We start from the raw sequence: 11,898 nt of genomic DNA, 5'->3' as shown, positions 1-11,898 counted from the left end.
CAGGCTACACATCATGGGGTCATAAAGCATCAGACATGATTGAAATGCCTTAGCACACATGCATAAAAAAATGAAGTTTTGCAATTTGCAGCAACATACATCAAGTTGGAGGGCATTATGTCAAGTGAAATGACTCAGACAGAGAAAGACAAATACTGTATGATATCCTTTATATGTGGAATCTAAAAAATACAACAAACTTGTGAATGAAACAAAAAAGAAGCAGATTCACAGATACAGAAAACAAACTAGTGGTTACAAGCAGCAAGAGAAAAGGAGGAGAGGGGCAATATAGGGATTGAAGAGTAAAAAAAAGCGAAAAAACAAAGCAAAAACAAATAGTTTCTATGAAACCAAGGAAAGAATACACATTTAACAAAAGGCTAATCTGCTTTGGTGATGGACAGGGAGGCCTGGCGTGCTGCAATTCGTGGGATCGCAAAGAGTCAGACATGACTGAGCGACTGAAATGAACTGAACTGAATCGAACTGAATCTGCTTTATAATGTAATGGGTGGGGAATGCAAAGAGTAAAATGATCTGTATAATCTTTTCTCCACTTAAGATCATAGTTCTCATATTTGTGGTTATCCAGCTAGCATTTATCTATTCAACTTCTTCCTAATCAAATGAGTGGTTTTAACGTTCTGGTTGGAAACTTCAGGTAAGAAATTTTTAAATCTTACAATAAGCAGTACAGATGGCACCCCACTCCAGTACTCCCTCAGGGACGGGGGAGCCTGGTGGGCTGCCATCTATGGGGTTGCACAGAGTCGGACACAACTGAAGTGACTTAGCAGTATCAGCAGCAAGCAATGCATAATGTATACATGGACTTTGTATTTTCTTCTAAAAAGTATCAGTCATTATAAGATTGATAGTTAACTTCTGGTTTGTTTTATTACTTCCCTTAAAAAATTTTTCAGGTTTTTTTGAAATAACTTGAGAGTTCCTCCCCACCTTGACTTCAGTGTTACACTTCACAATAACTTTGTAGATATTGAGGGAATTGTATGATAGAGCAACAATTTGTAAGTTTTATCTAAATGTGAGTTCATGTGCCTTTCTAGAGCTTCAATCCAAGTGGAGAGTTTATTTCTTCCTCATTAGCCAACACAAAAGGAACAAATAAGATTTATGCTAATGTACGTTGAAAGCAAAGGTGATTCTCACAAGTGGCTACTTTGTTCTTTAAGGTAAAAGATGAATAAAGATTAAGATGTCATCCTTGCTGGGTATTTTGTTTTTTTAATATTGTGCAGTGAATTTTTTATATCAGATAATATGCACATATCTCAAATAAATCTCAAATGAGGTAAAAGTGGTTAGTACTTAGTCGTGTCTGACTCTTTGTGACCTCATGGACTGTGGCCTTCCAGGCTCCTCTGTCCATGGGATTCTCCAATCAAGAATACTGGAGTGGTTAGTCGATCTTCCCGACCCAGAAATCAAACCCGGATCTACAGCTTTGCAGGCAAATTCTTTACAATTTGAGGCATGAGGAAAGCCCACACAAACCTCAAATAACTATGCAAAGTCAAATCTATTTATTAAAAAAAGAAAATTTAAGTTTCTTTAAGAAAATCCTGTTGTGTAAAAAATAACCAATTTTGATATAAATACTATGCTTACTTCCTTTATGCAATTAAGTAAAGCACAGATTTTATTATCATCATTTATGGGGGTATCAGGGGATGAGATGGCTGGACAGCATCACCGATGCAATGAACGTGAATTTGGGCAAACTTTGGGAGTTGGTGAAGGAAAGGCATGCTGCAGTGCATGGAGTAGCAAAGAGTTGGACACTACTGGGCGACTGAAAAGCAACATGATAAAAATACTTGTACATACTAACCTTTGTTTACATTTGTTAGCTGTTTCTTTGAATTCAATTGATTTGACAAATATATTAATCATATTTTAGCTGTATTTGCTCAAAAATTTTCTGGAAAGAGTGTATTAGCTTTTCAATGCTCTTAAGGTCAAAATAATTAAAATCACATTTTCAGATCTTCACATTGGGAAAAAAAATATTTTTACAACCTCTTTAAATTTCTATGATCAATATAATTTCTTCACTTATTTTGTATTAGCTCAAGAACAGAAACAAATCTAAAATTTAACCTCAGTACTTTGACAAATGTCTTAATACTTGTCACATTATTTAAAGCCAGAAAGTATATGACATGAGTGGTTTCTTTTGTATACATTACTCAACACTAATGTTCAGATACTTCTAACTCCAAGATGAGAGTCCTGTATCTCATCTCTCATAAGACTTCCTATCTGTATCACCCCGTCTGAAAACAGTCTCTACTCTGTATAGCTCTGAAATATTTATTTGATGACCTGCATTGTTTCATCTGAAGATACTCAGCATTTTCCTTAATTAAGAAAAGGAATTCAAAGAGAAAGCTAATAGATTTTAAACATGTCTTTCTCTCCAGGCACTACGCTTGCTGTTTAATCAGCATCATTTTATTTATTTAAATATGTATTTATCTTATACATTGCATTTATACTTGCATAATTTATAGTGTCTATTGTATAGTTGTTCATTTATTATATATTAAAAATATTTTACTATCTATTTTATTGTATGACTTTACAACACAAAAGCATCTTAAGTTGTTTTTAATTTTCATTTTCTAGATAAAAAAAATCTAAGTCTCATAAATACTAAGCAGCACACTGTTACGCTAGGATTTTCTGGCCTGTGTGTGTGTGTGTGTGTGGTGTGTGTGTGCGTGTGGTGTGTGTGTGCTCAGTGGTGTCTCATTCTTCGGGACCTGGTGGACTACAGTCTGCCAGGCTTCTCTGTCCGTGGAATTTTTCCAGGCAGGAATACTGAAATGGGTTGCCGTTTCCTCCTCTGGGTGATCTCCCAGACCCAGGGATTAAACCCAAGCCTCTTGCATCCCCTGCATTGGCAACACATGCCACCACCATTACGACTAGCACCACATGGGAAACCCCATTTTCAGCCTAACTGATTCTAAAATTGAACTTTTTTAATATATCCTGTGGACTTTAATATGGGCTTCCCAGGTGGCAGTAGTGCTGAAGAACCCGCCTGCCAATGGAGGAGACATAAGAGATGTGGATTCAATCCCTGGGTCAGGAATATCCCCTGGAGGGCATGGCAACCCACTCCAGTATTCTTGACTGGAGAATTCATGGCCAGAGGAGCCTGGTGGGCTACAGTCTATAGAGTAACATAGAGTCAGACAAGATTGAGGTGACAGCATACATGCACAGCTTTAATATACTATGCTGCTTTTTGTTACATTTATGTACACAACTTTTTCATGTTCCTCTGAAAGACTGTAAGATGAATGTAAGACTGTAAGTATCTCTTCAATTCATCTTTTGCCTAGTAGGGAGTTCTATGCCTAGTAGGTATCTAATAAACACATATAACCTGAATAAAGACAATATTTTAGTTGCCTAAAACTGGATCTGATTCCTTGTTAGTGAATAAAATGAACAAAATAGCAGTACACTGTGACCAGTTGTTCATCCTAATGGATCAACTATTTTAAAGTCTCCAGGAAAGTGACCATGGACCAGGAGGACTCCAGCAGCCAGATATTATGTACATACCATAAAATCCTACTGCACAGAATCTTGAACTGAAATCCATCCCATGAACTGTCTTATCACTCTGCTAAGCTTTGAATGCTGCTGCTGCTGCTGCTAAGTCGCTTCAGTCGTGTCCAACTCTGTGCGACCCCAGAGAAGGCAGCCCACCAGGTTTCCCCATCCCTGGGATTCTCCAGGCAAGAACACTGGAGTGGGTTGCCATTTCCTTCTGCAATGCAGGAAAGTAAAAATTGAAAGTGAAGTCACTCAGTTGTGTCCGACTCATAGCGACCCCATGGACTGCAGCCTACCAGGCTCCTCCATCCATGGGATTTTCCAGGCAAGAGTACTGGAGTGGGGTGCCATTGCTTTCTCCTAAGCTTTGAATAGCATTTTGTAAAATGTAGCAATTGTTTTAATAAAGTAGTTGCTGTTTCACTACATATTATCTTTGGTGATGTGGAGCTCAGAAGTGACATCACTAAAAAATATAGGATTTTTAATTTTGATAGATTTATTAAAACGAAATGAGTCACCTCTACTTATTCATAAACATATACATATGCACAGTTTTCATAGAGATCATTTTACTGGGATGACTTGATTTTGCATTATTCTGTGTGAGTTACACAAATTTATATTGCACATTTTATTAATATACTGTCAGCATGTTTGTATATATTACTTTTAAGTAGTTTATTTAGTAAATTTTTGTCAATGATTCATTAACATAAAATATTTTCCTAAACATATTATTAGAGTACCAATTAACATTACAGTCACTTATATTTGTTTGTACTTTCCATTTTGTAAGTATTCCTTGCAATAATTTTATCTATTAATGGGGCTTTCCTTCTGACTCAAATGGTAAAGAATCTGCCTACCATGCAGGAGACCTAAGTTTGATCCCTGTGTCAGGAAGAACCCTTGGAGAAGGGAATGGCAACCCACTGAAGTATTCTTGCCTGGAGAATTCCATGGACAAGGCTGGAAGACTATAGTCCATGGGGTTGCAAAGAGCCAGATATGACTGAGTGACTAACATTATCTATTAGTAATTAAAAAATCTTAAAAAGCTTAATTGTTGATAGTGACACTATAAAATATATATTAAATATTAACAGCAGCAGCAGCAGCATAGCATTAGCAACTCTACATTTTTTAGTAAGTTCTGGCTCTATCTGGAGTTTTGGTACCTAGGTCTGAGTGGAGAGTTGAAATACACAGTAGCTTTAAGCAGCATAATAGTAATAATTTAACAATTATAAGATGCAAAGGAAGGGTTGAAGGATCAAGTTCAAGAAAAGCATAAGAGAGCAAGATTCATAACCAAAGCTAAAGCACCAGGCTGAGAAATGACACAATTAATCTGTAATTGTCATAAAATTATGATTATAGAGCTACCACAACTAATGTCATTTTTATAGAGAAGTTTTGGATAAAAAATGAGAAATCATTTGTCTTTCCTTTTTGTTTAAAAAGCAGAGAAATTCGTTTGTGTCACACTTCATCGAATCGTCTACATCAGGCAACATCATGTTGAACAAGATCATTCTACTGTTGTCTCTTCAGATAAGTCTCCTAGGAACCACTTTCGGTGGGAATGTTCTGATTTGGCCAATGGAAGGTAGTCATTGGCTAAATATTAAGATAATTATAGATGAGCTGATTAAGAAAGGGCATAATGTGACTGTCCTGGTTGCTTCTAGTGCCTTTTGCATCACCCCGACCACTAACCCATCTCTGATATTTGAAATATACGAGGTACCCTTTGGCAAAGAAAGAATAGAAGGAGTGATCAAGGACTTTATTTTGACCTGGATGGAACACAGACCATCTCCTTTAACTATTTGGAGATTCTATCAAGAGATGGCCAAAGTCATCAAGGACTTCCACATGGTGTCTAGAGAAATCTGTGACAGTGTTCTCCAAAATGAAAAGCTAATGGAAAAGCTGAAGAAAAGCAAATTTGAAGTCTTGGTATCAGATCCAGTCTTTCCTTGTGGTGATATAATAGCTTTAAAATTGGGAATACCATTTATCTACTCCTTGAGGTTTTCTCCAGCCTCAACAGTGGAAAAACACTGTGGGAAGGTACCATACCCTCCTTCCTATGTTCCTGCTATTTTATCAGAACTCACCGACCAGATGTCTTTCACTGACAGAATAAGAAATTTCATTTCCTACCATCTACAGGACTACATGTTTAATACTCTGTGGAAATCGTGGGATTCCTACTATAGTAAAGCTTTGGGTATGTTGCATTTTTATTATTAAGTTTTAACAAACAGAGCTTTGTATCATTTCTTCTCTGTTTCCCTATGGCTATTCTTCTTCAACCCTACATGTTGATTAATATCTATTACTATCATTTGCTATCAAAAATGAAGATAAAAGACACTATGCTTTGGGACTACAATGTGCTGTTTTCTAATTTTATGGACTTGAAGATACCAAATAAGTTCTTTTATGGATAACATTTTGTGACAAATACCAAAGTTTAAAAATAGGGCTAAATTCTCATTTAGATATTGTATTGAAAACAGAAATTGCCTAGAAACTCTAGTGGGATGTGGAAAAACCTGGAAGAAATTAAGCTTTCTACAAGTCCATTACCAGTATAAACATTTGTGTGTGTGTGTGTTTAAAAACATTATATGTTTATGAAAATGTTTGATTGTTGCACATAAACTTCCTACTGTGTTCTAGACACTCTCTAGATAGAGAGGTTGTAACAAGGGCTGAGGTCAAGTTCCTGGCTTCAAGGATTTCACAGTCAAGCGGAGAAACTAGACATAAAAATAAATATTTACAGTATAAATGATGTGAGTAATGGAAATATGGATAAAGGACAGAGATAGTATTAGATTGGCCAAAGAAGTTTCTTCAAGTTCTCTAATGTCTTATGGAAAAAATATAAAGGAGACAGGTGGTATGTGTCAAGAGAGTGGTATTTTAAAAACTTCAGAATTGAGGTGTTCCATCTCAAAATGAAATTTCAGGAATTTTCCTGAAAACTAAATGTAAGGAAGGAAGCAAGGTGCCCAACATTGTGGAGTCTTAAAACAGCATATGTGTGCTGGATATTATTGATGGTTCAGTATTCAGTATTCATGAAGGTCAAAGTGTAAAAGTCAGGAAGCATGAGGAATAAATTTGGAGATGTCAAGACAGCAAGAATGAATTTATTCAATATGTATTTACAAAGCCTCTAGTGTGTTATGCTAAAAATTTTTGTTTTTAGCTAATAAGTAGTGGGAAAGTTTAAAGAAATGCATTATGATTGAACTGTATTTTATGTAAAATATTTAGATAGTTGTGGACCTTGAATGAAAGGTTGTTAGATGTAGGCCATTGCATCACTCCTGGAAAGATGTGATAAGTGCATGCACGAGTGAAGTAGCTTATAAAGAGAAAAACAATGCAGATAATGCATTTAGGAGAACAGGCTTATGATAACCAGTTTTCAATCAGGAGTGTGTGACCATGGAGGTGTAATTAAGCTTCCTTGTACCTGCAGTTATTTATCCAGATAAGAGGGCTATTGAAAGAACTAAATGAGTTGACATATAAAAGGATTTTAAGATTCTAGGAGCTAGTGACCAATCAATTTGTAATACTTCTTTATTAGATAAAATTAATGAGGTGATAACAGATTGGTATGGAGTATTAATAAGGACAAGGAAGAGATTAATATGGTTTATTCTTCAGATAATAATTGACATGTATGCATGCTTAGTGGTGTCAATTCTTTGTGATCCCGTGAACTGTAGCTTGCCAGGCTCCTCTGTCCATGGGATTCTCCAGGCAAGAATACTGGAATGGGCTGCCATTTCCTTCTCTGGGGATCTTTCTGAGCCTGGATTCAAGACTGTGTCTCTGACGTCTCCTGCACTGGCAGGTGGATTCTTAACTACTGAGCCAATTGGGAAGCTTAATATAATTGACATATAACATTAATTACTTTCAGATATACAGCATAATGATTTGATATTTGTATATATTCCTAAATGATCACCACAATGAATCTGGTTAACATCAGCCAGCACATAGTTACAATGTTTTCTCCTTGAGATAGTAATTTAAAAATCAACTCTTTCAGCAAATTTCAAATATACAATACAGTTTATTATTATTAACTATAGTCACCGTGCAGAGAAGCCAATAGCAGCCCACTCTAGTACTCATGCCTGGAGAATCCCATGGACAGAGAAGCCTGGTGGGCTACAGTCCATGAGGTCGGGAACAGTCAAACACGACCGAGTGACTTCACTTTCACTTTTCACTTTCATGCATTGCTTGCCTAGAGAATCACAGGGATGGAGGAGCCTGCTGGGCTGCCGTTTATGGGGTCGCACTGATGTGGCTTAGCAGCAGCAGCAGCAGCACACTCACCATGCTGTGTGTTATATCCTCAGGACTTATCTAAATATTTTAACCTGGAAATTTGTACCCTCTGATCTCCTTCACCTATTTCATCTATCCTCTACTCTCATCTCTGGCAGTCACCAATATGTTCTACTGTATCTATGAGTTAAGGTTTTATTAGTTTTAGGATATAAACGTAAAAATATTTTATGGTATCTGTCTTTTTCTGTCTGACATTTCACTTAGCACAATGTCTTCAAGGTCCAAGGTCCATCCATGTTGTCGTTTGGGATTTCCTCCTTTGCTATGCCTAAATAATATATCAGTGTGTGTGTGTGTGTGTGGGTGTGTGTGTGTGGGAGTGTGTTGGTGTGTGTGTAGCTAAGACATGAAAACAACATCAATGATTAAATAAAAATGTGATATCACATGTAGCTATTGTAGATGATGCTGCAATTAACATAGGCCATAGATATTTTTTGAAGTTAGAAATAGAGGAAAACAACAGAATGGGAAAGACTAGAGATCTCTTCAAGAAAATTAGAGACACCAAGAGAACATTTTATGCAAAGATGGCCTCAATAAAGGACAGAAATGGTATGGACCTAACGGAAGCAGGGGATATTAAGAAGAGGTGGCAAGATATTAAGAAGTACTGTACAAAAAAGATCTTCATGACCCAGATAATCATAACAGTATGGTCACTCACCTAGAGCCAGACATCCTGGAATGTGAAGTCAAGTGGGCCTTAGGAAGCATCACTATAAACAAAGCTAGTGGAGGTGATGGAATTCCAGTTGAGCTATTTCAAATCCTAAAAGATGATGCTGTGCAAGTGCTGCACTCAATATGTCAGCAAATTTGGAAAAGTCAGCAGTGGCCACAGGACTGGAAAAGGTCAGTTTTCATTCCAATCCCAAAGAAAGGCAATGCCAAAGAATGCTCAAACTACCACACAATTGCACTCATCTCACACACTAGTAAAGTGATGCTCAAAATTCTCCAAGCCAGGCTTCAGCAGTAAGTGAACCATGAAATTCCAGATGTTCAAGCTTGTTTTAGAAAAGGCAGAAGAATCAGAGACCAAATTGCCAACATGTGTTGGATCATCAAAAAAGCCAGAGAATTCCAGAAAAACATCTACTTCTGCTTTATTGACTATGCCAAAGCCTTTGACTGTGTGGATCAAAATAAACTGTGGAAAATACCAGACCACCTGACCTGCCTCTTGAGAAACCTGTATACAGGTCAGGAAGCAACAGTTAGAACTGGACATGGAAAAACAGACTGGTTCCAAATAGGAAAAGGAGTACGTCAAGGGTGTATCTTGTCACCCTGCTTATTTAACTTCTATGCAGAGTACATCATGAGAAATGCTGGACTGGAAGAAGCACAAGCTGGAATCAAGATTGCCGGGAGAAATATCAATAACCTCAGATATCCAGATGACACCACCCTTATGACAGAAATTGAAGAAAAACTAAAGAGCCTCTTGATGAAAGTGAAAGTGGAGAGTGAAAAAGGTGGCTTAAAGCTCAACATTCAGAAACTAAGATCATGGCATCTGATCCTGTCACTTCATGGCAAATAGATGGGGAAACAGTGGAAACAGTGGCTGACTTTATTTTTTTGGGCTCCAAAATCACTGCAGATGGTGACTGCAGCCATGAAATTAAAAGACTCCTTGGAAGGAAAGTTATGACCAACCTAGGTAGCATGTTGAAAAGCAGAGACATTACTTTGTCAACAAAGATCTGTCCAGTCAAGGCTGTGGTTTTTCCAGTAGTCACGTATAGATGTGAGAGTTGGACTGTGAAGAAGGCTGAGTGCCTAAGAATTGATGCTTTTGTACTGTGGTGTTGGAGAAGACTATTGAGAATCCCTTGGACTGCAAGGAGATCCAACCAGTCCATCCTAAAGGATATCAGTCCTGGGTGTTCATTGGAGGGAATGATGTTGAAGCTGAAACTCCAATCATTTGGTCACCTGATGCAAAGAGCTGAGTCATTTGAAAAGACCCTGATACTGGAAAAATTGAGGGCAGGAGGAGAAGGGGACGACAGAGGATGAGATGGTTGGATGGCATCACCAAGTCAATGGACATGAGTTTGGGTGAACTCCGAGAGTTGGTGACGGACAGGGAGGCCTGGCGTGCTGCGGTTCATGCGGTCACAAAGAGTTTGGCACGACTTAGTGACTGAACTGAACTGAGTCTTCATTTCCTTCACTAAATATGCAGAAGTGGAATTGTTGTATCATATGGTACATCACTGACCCGATGGACATGAGTCTCAGTGAGCTCCGGGAGTTGCTGATGGACAGGAAGGCCTGGCGTGCTGCGATTAATGGGGTCACAAAGAGTCGGACACGACTGAGTGACTGATCTGATCCGATCCAATCTTCTATCTTTAGTTGTTTGAGGAGCCTCCATACTGTTTTCTATAGTGAGCTGTGCCAATTTATGTTCCTACCAACATTGCACAAGGGTTCCCTTACTTCACCTACATTTATTTATTTTTATTTTTTTGATAACAGTCATCCTAAGAAGTGTAAGGTAATAGCTCATCATGGTTTTGTTTTTCATTTCCTTGATGATTAGTGCTTTTGAACACTTTTTCATGTTTCTGTGGGTCATCAGAATGTCTTTGGGAAAATGTCAGTTCAGGTCCTCTGACCATTTTCAGTCACATTGTATGTATTTTTGTTACTAAGTTCTATAAGTTTTTATATACTTTGATATTAGCCCCTTGTCAGATACTAGCAAATGTTTCTCCCATTTGATAGGTTGCCTTTTAATGTTGTTGGCACTTTACTTTTTTTGTGCAGAAGCTTTCTAGTTTGATGCAGTCCTACATGTTTATTTTTGCTTTTATTGCCTTTGCATTTGGTAAAAAATCCAGAAAAGTATCCTCAAGATCTATACCAAGGAGATTAGTGCCTATGTTTTCCTCCAGGAGTTCTGTGGTTTCAGTTCAAACTATAAAAGTCTTTAATCCATTTTGAGTTGATTTTTGTACATGATGTAAGATAGGGATCCAATTTCATTCTTTTACATGTGGCTATGCCGTTTTTCCAACACCATTTATTGAAGAGACTGTCTTCTCCACTGTATATTCTTGGCTTCTTTGCTATAACTTAATTGACCATATATGAGTGGGTTTATGGGTGAGAAGTATTAAGAGGGATGTCAGTTATAATTGGTTCATCATTTCTTCTGGGTATGTTAAATAGTTGCCTGCAAATTGAAAGGAAGACAGATATTTCTCTCCTGGAATCTAAATAAAAATCTACCTATTCTAATGTTTAGAGAGAATAAGCACAGCTACTGTGGTGATCATGAACTACCCAATGAAGATAAAGAGATGGTCAACATCCTAGGGCTAAAACGGGACCTTAAAATTTAAGGAAGAGGATAAAGGAATGGCAATTTCATGAGGCAACAAAGCTGTCAAGATGTTTGAAAACTCTTCAACCCCTCATGTATGTAGTAAAGCAACAATGAAATCTGAACATGTGCAGCATCTCAGTTAGTGAACTAGAGGAATGCACATCTAGAGCTCCTTGGTCATGATACATGTCTGCATTCTCATCTCATCATTTATGTTTTTTATCAACTACTCATTGTCAAGCTTGGGATAATAATGATCAGGATTATGATGTTCTTTGTGTTGGTGAACTTATCCCTTATAAACCTTCCCCATGCTAGCAATCTCAAAATCACATTTCATTATATTGTGTTTGTAAGTTAATACTGGTAATAAAACCACACTATTTTCCCTGTCTTAAGACATTAGAATAATCTTTCTTAGCAATCTATTCATGCGAATGTAATGACGATTTCTAAAAATATTCTTCTCCTCTAATTTTGATAATATCATGTTTCTAATCAAATTACACTTTTCCGACTTAGAATGACTATTTAAAGTTCGTTTTACTAAAACACAATAT

The 11,898-nt window shown here is 37.2% G+C and overlaps 1 protein-coding gene across 2 annotated transcripts in view; it reads left to right on the top strand.

Annotated features, from left to right (window-relative positions):
* The first annotated feature begins 517 nt into the window (after positions 1-517).
* LOC109560541 (UDP-glucuronosyltransferase 2A1) overlaps positions 518-11,898 on the top strand; it is a 57,773-nt gene continuing 46,392 nt past the window's right edge. Inside the window, exons 1-2 of one of the 2 annotated variants that reach the window (XM_070791556.1) lie at positions 518-664; positions 5,065-5,834. In XM_070791556.1, coding sequence (XP_070647657.1) covers positions 5,119-5,834 — 716 coding nt within the window. In that variant the 5' untranslated portion in view covers positions 518-664; positions 5,065-5,118. Of the gene's footprint in view, positions 665-5,064; positions 5,837-11,898 lie in introns of both variants that reach the window. The other variant, XM_070791555.1, reaches the window with a different exon arrangement.

This window comes from Bos indicus, chromosome 6 (genome assembly GCF_029378745.1).
Source record: "Bos indicus isolate NIAB-ARS_2022 breed Sahiwal x Tharparkar chromosome 6, NIAB-ARS_B.indTharparkar_mat_pri_1.0, whole genome shotgun sequence".
In the NCBI taxonomy this organism is placed as follows: domain Eukaryota; kingdom Metazoa; phylum Chordata; class Mammalia; order Artiodactyla; family Bovidae; genus Bos; species Bos indicus.
The sequence above is the reverse complement of the archived record's forward strand: the minus strand, read 5'-3'. Positions and strand labels throughout refer to the sequence as shown.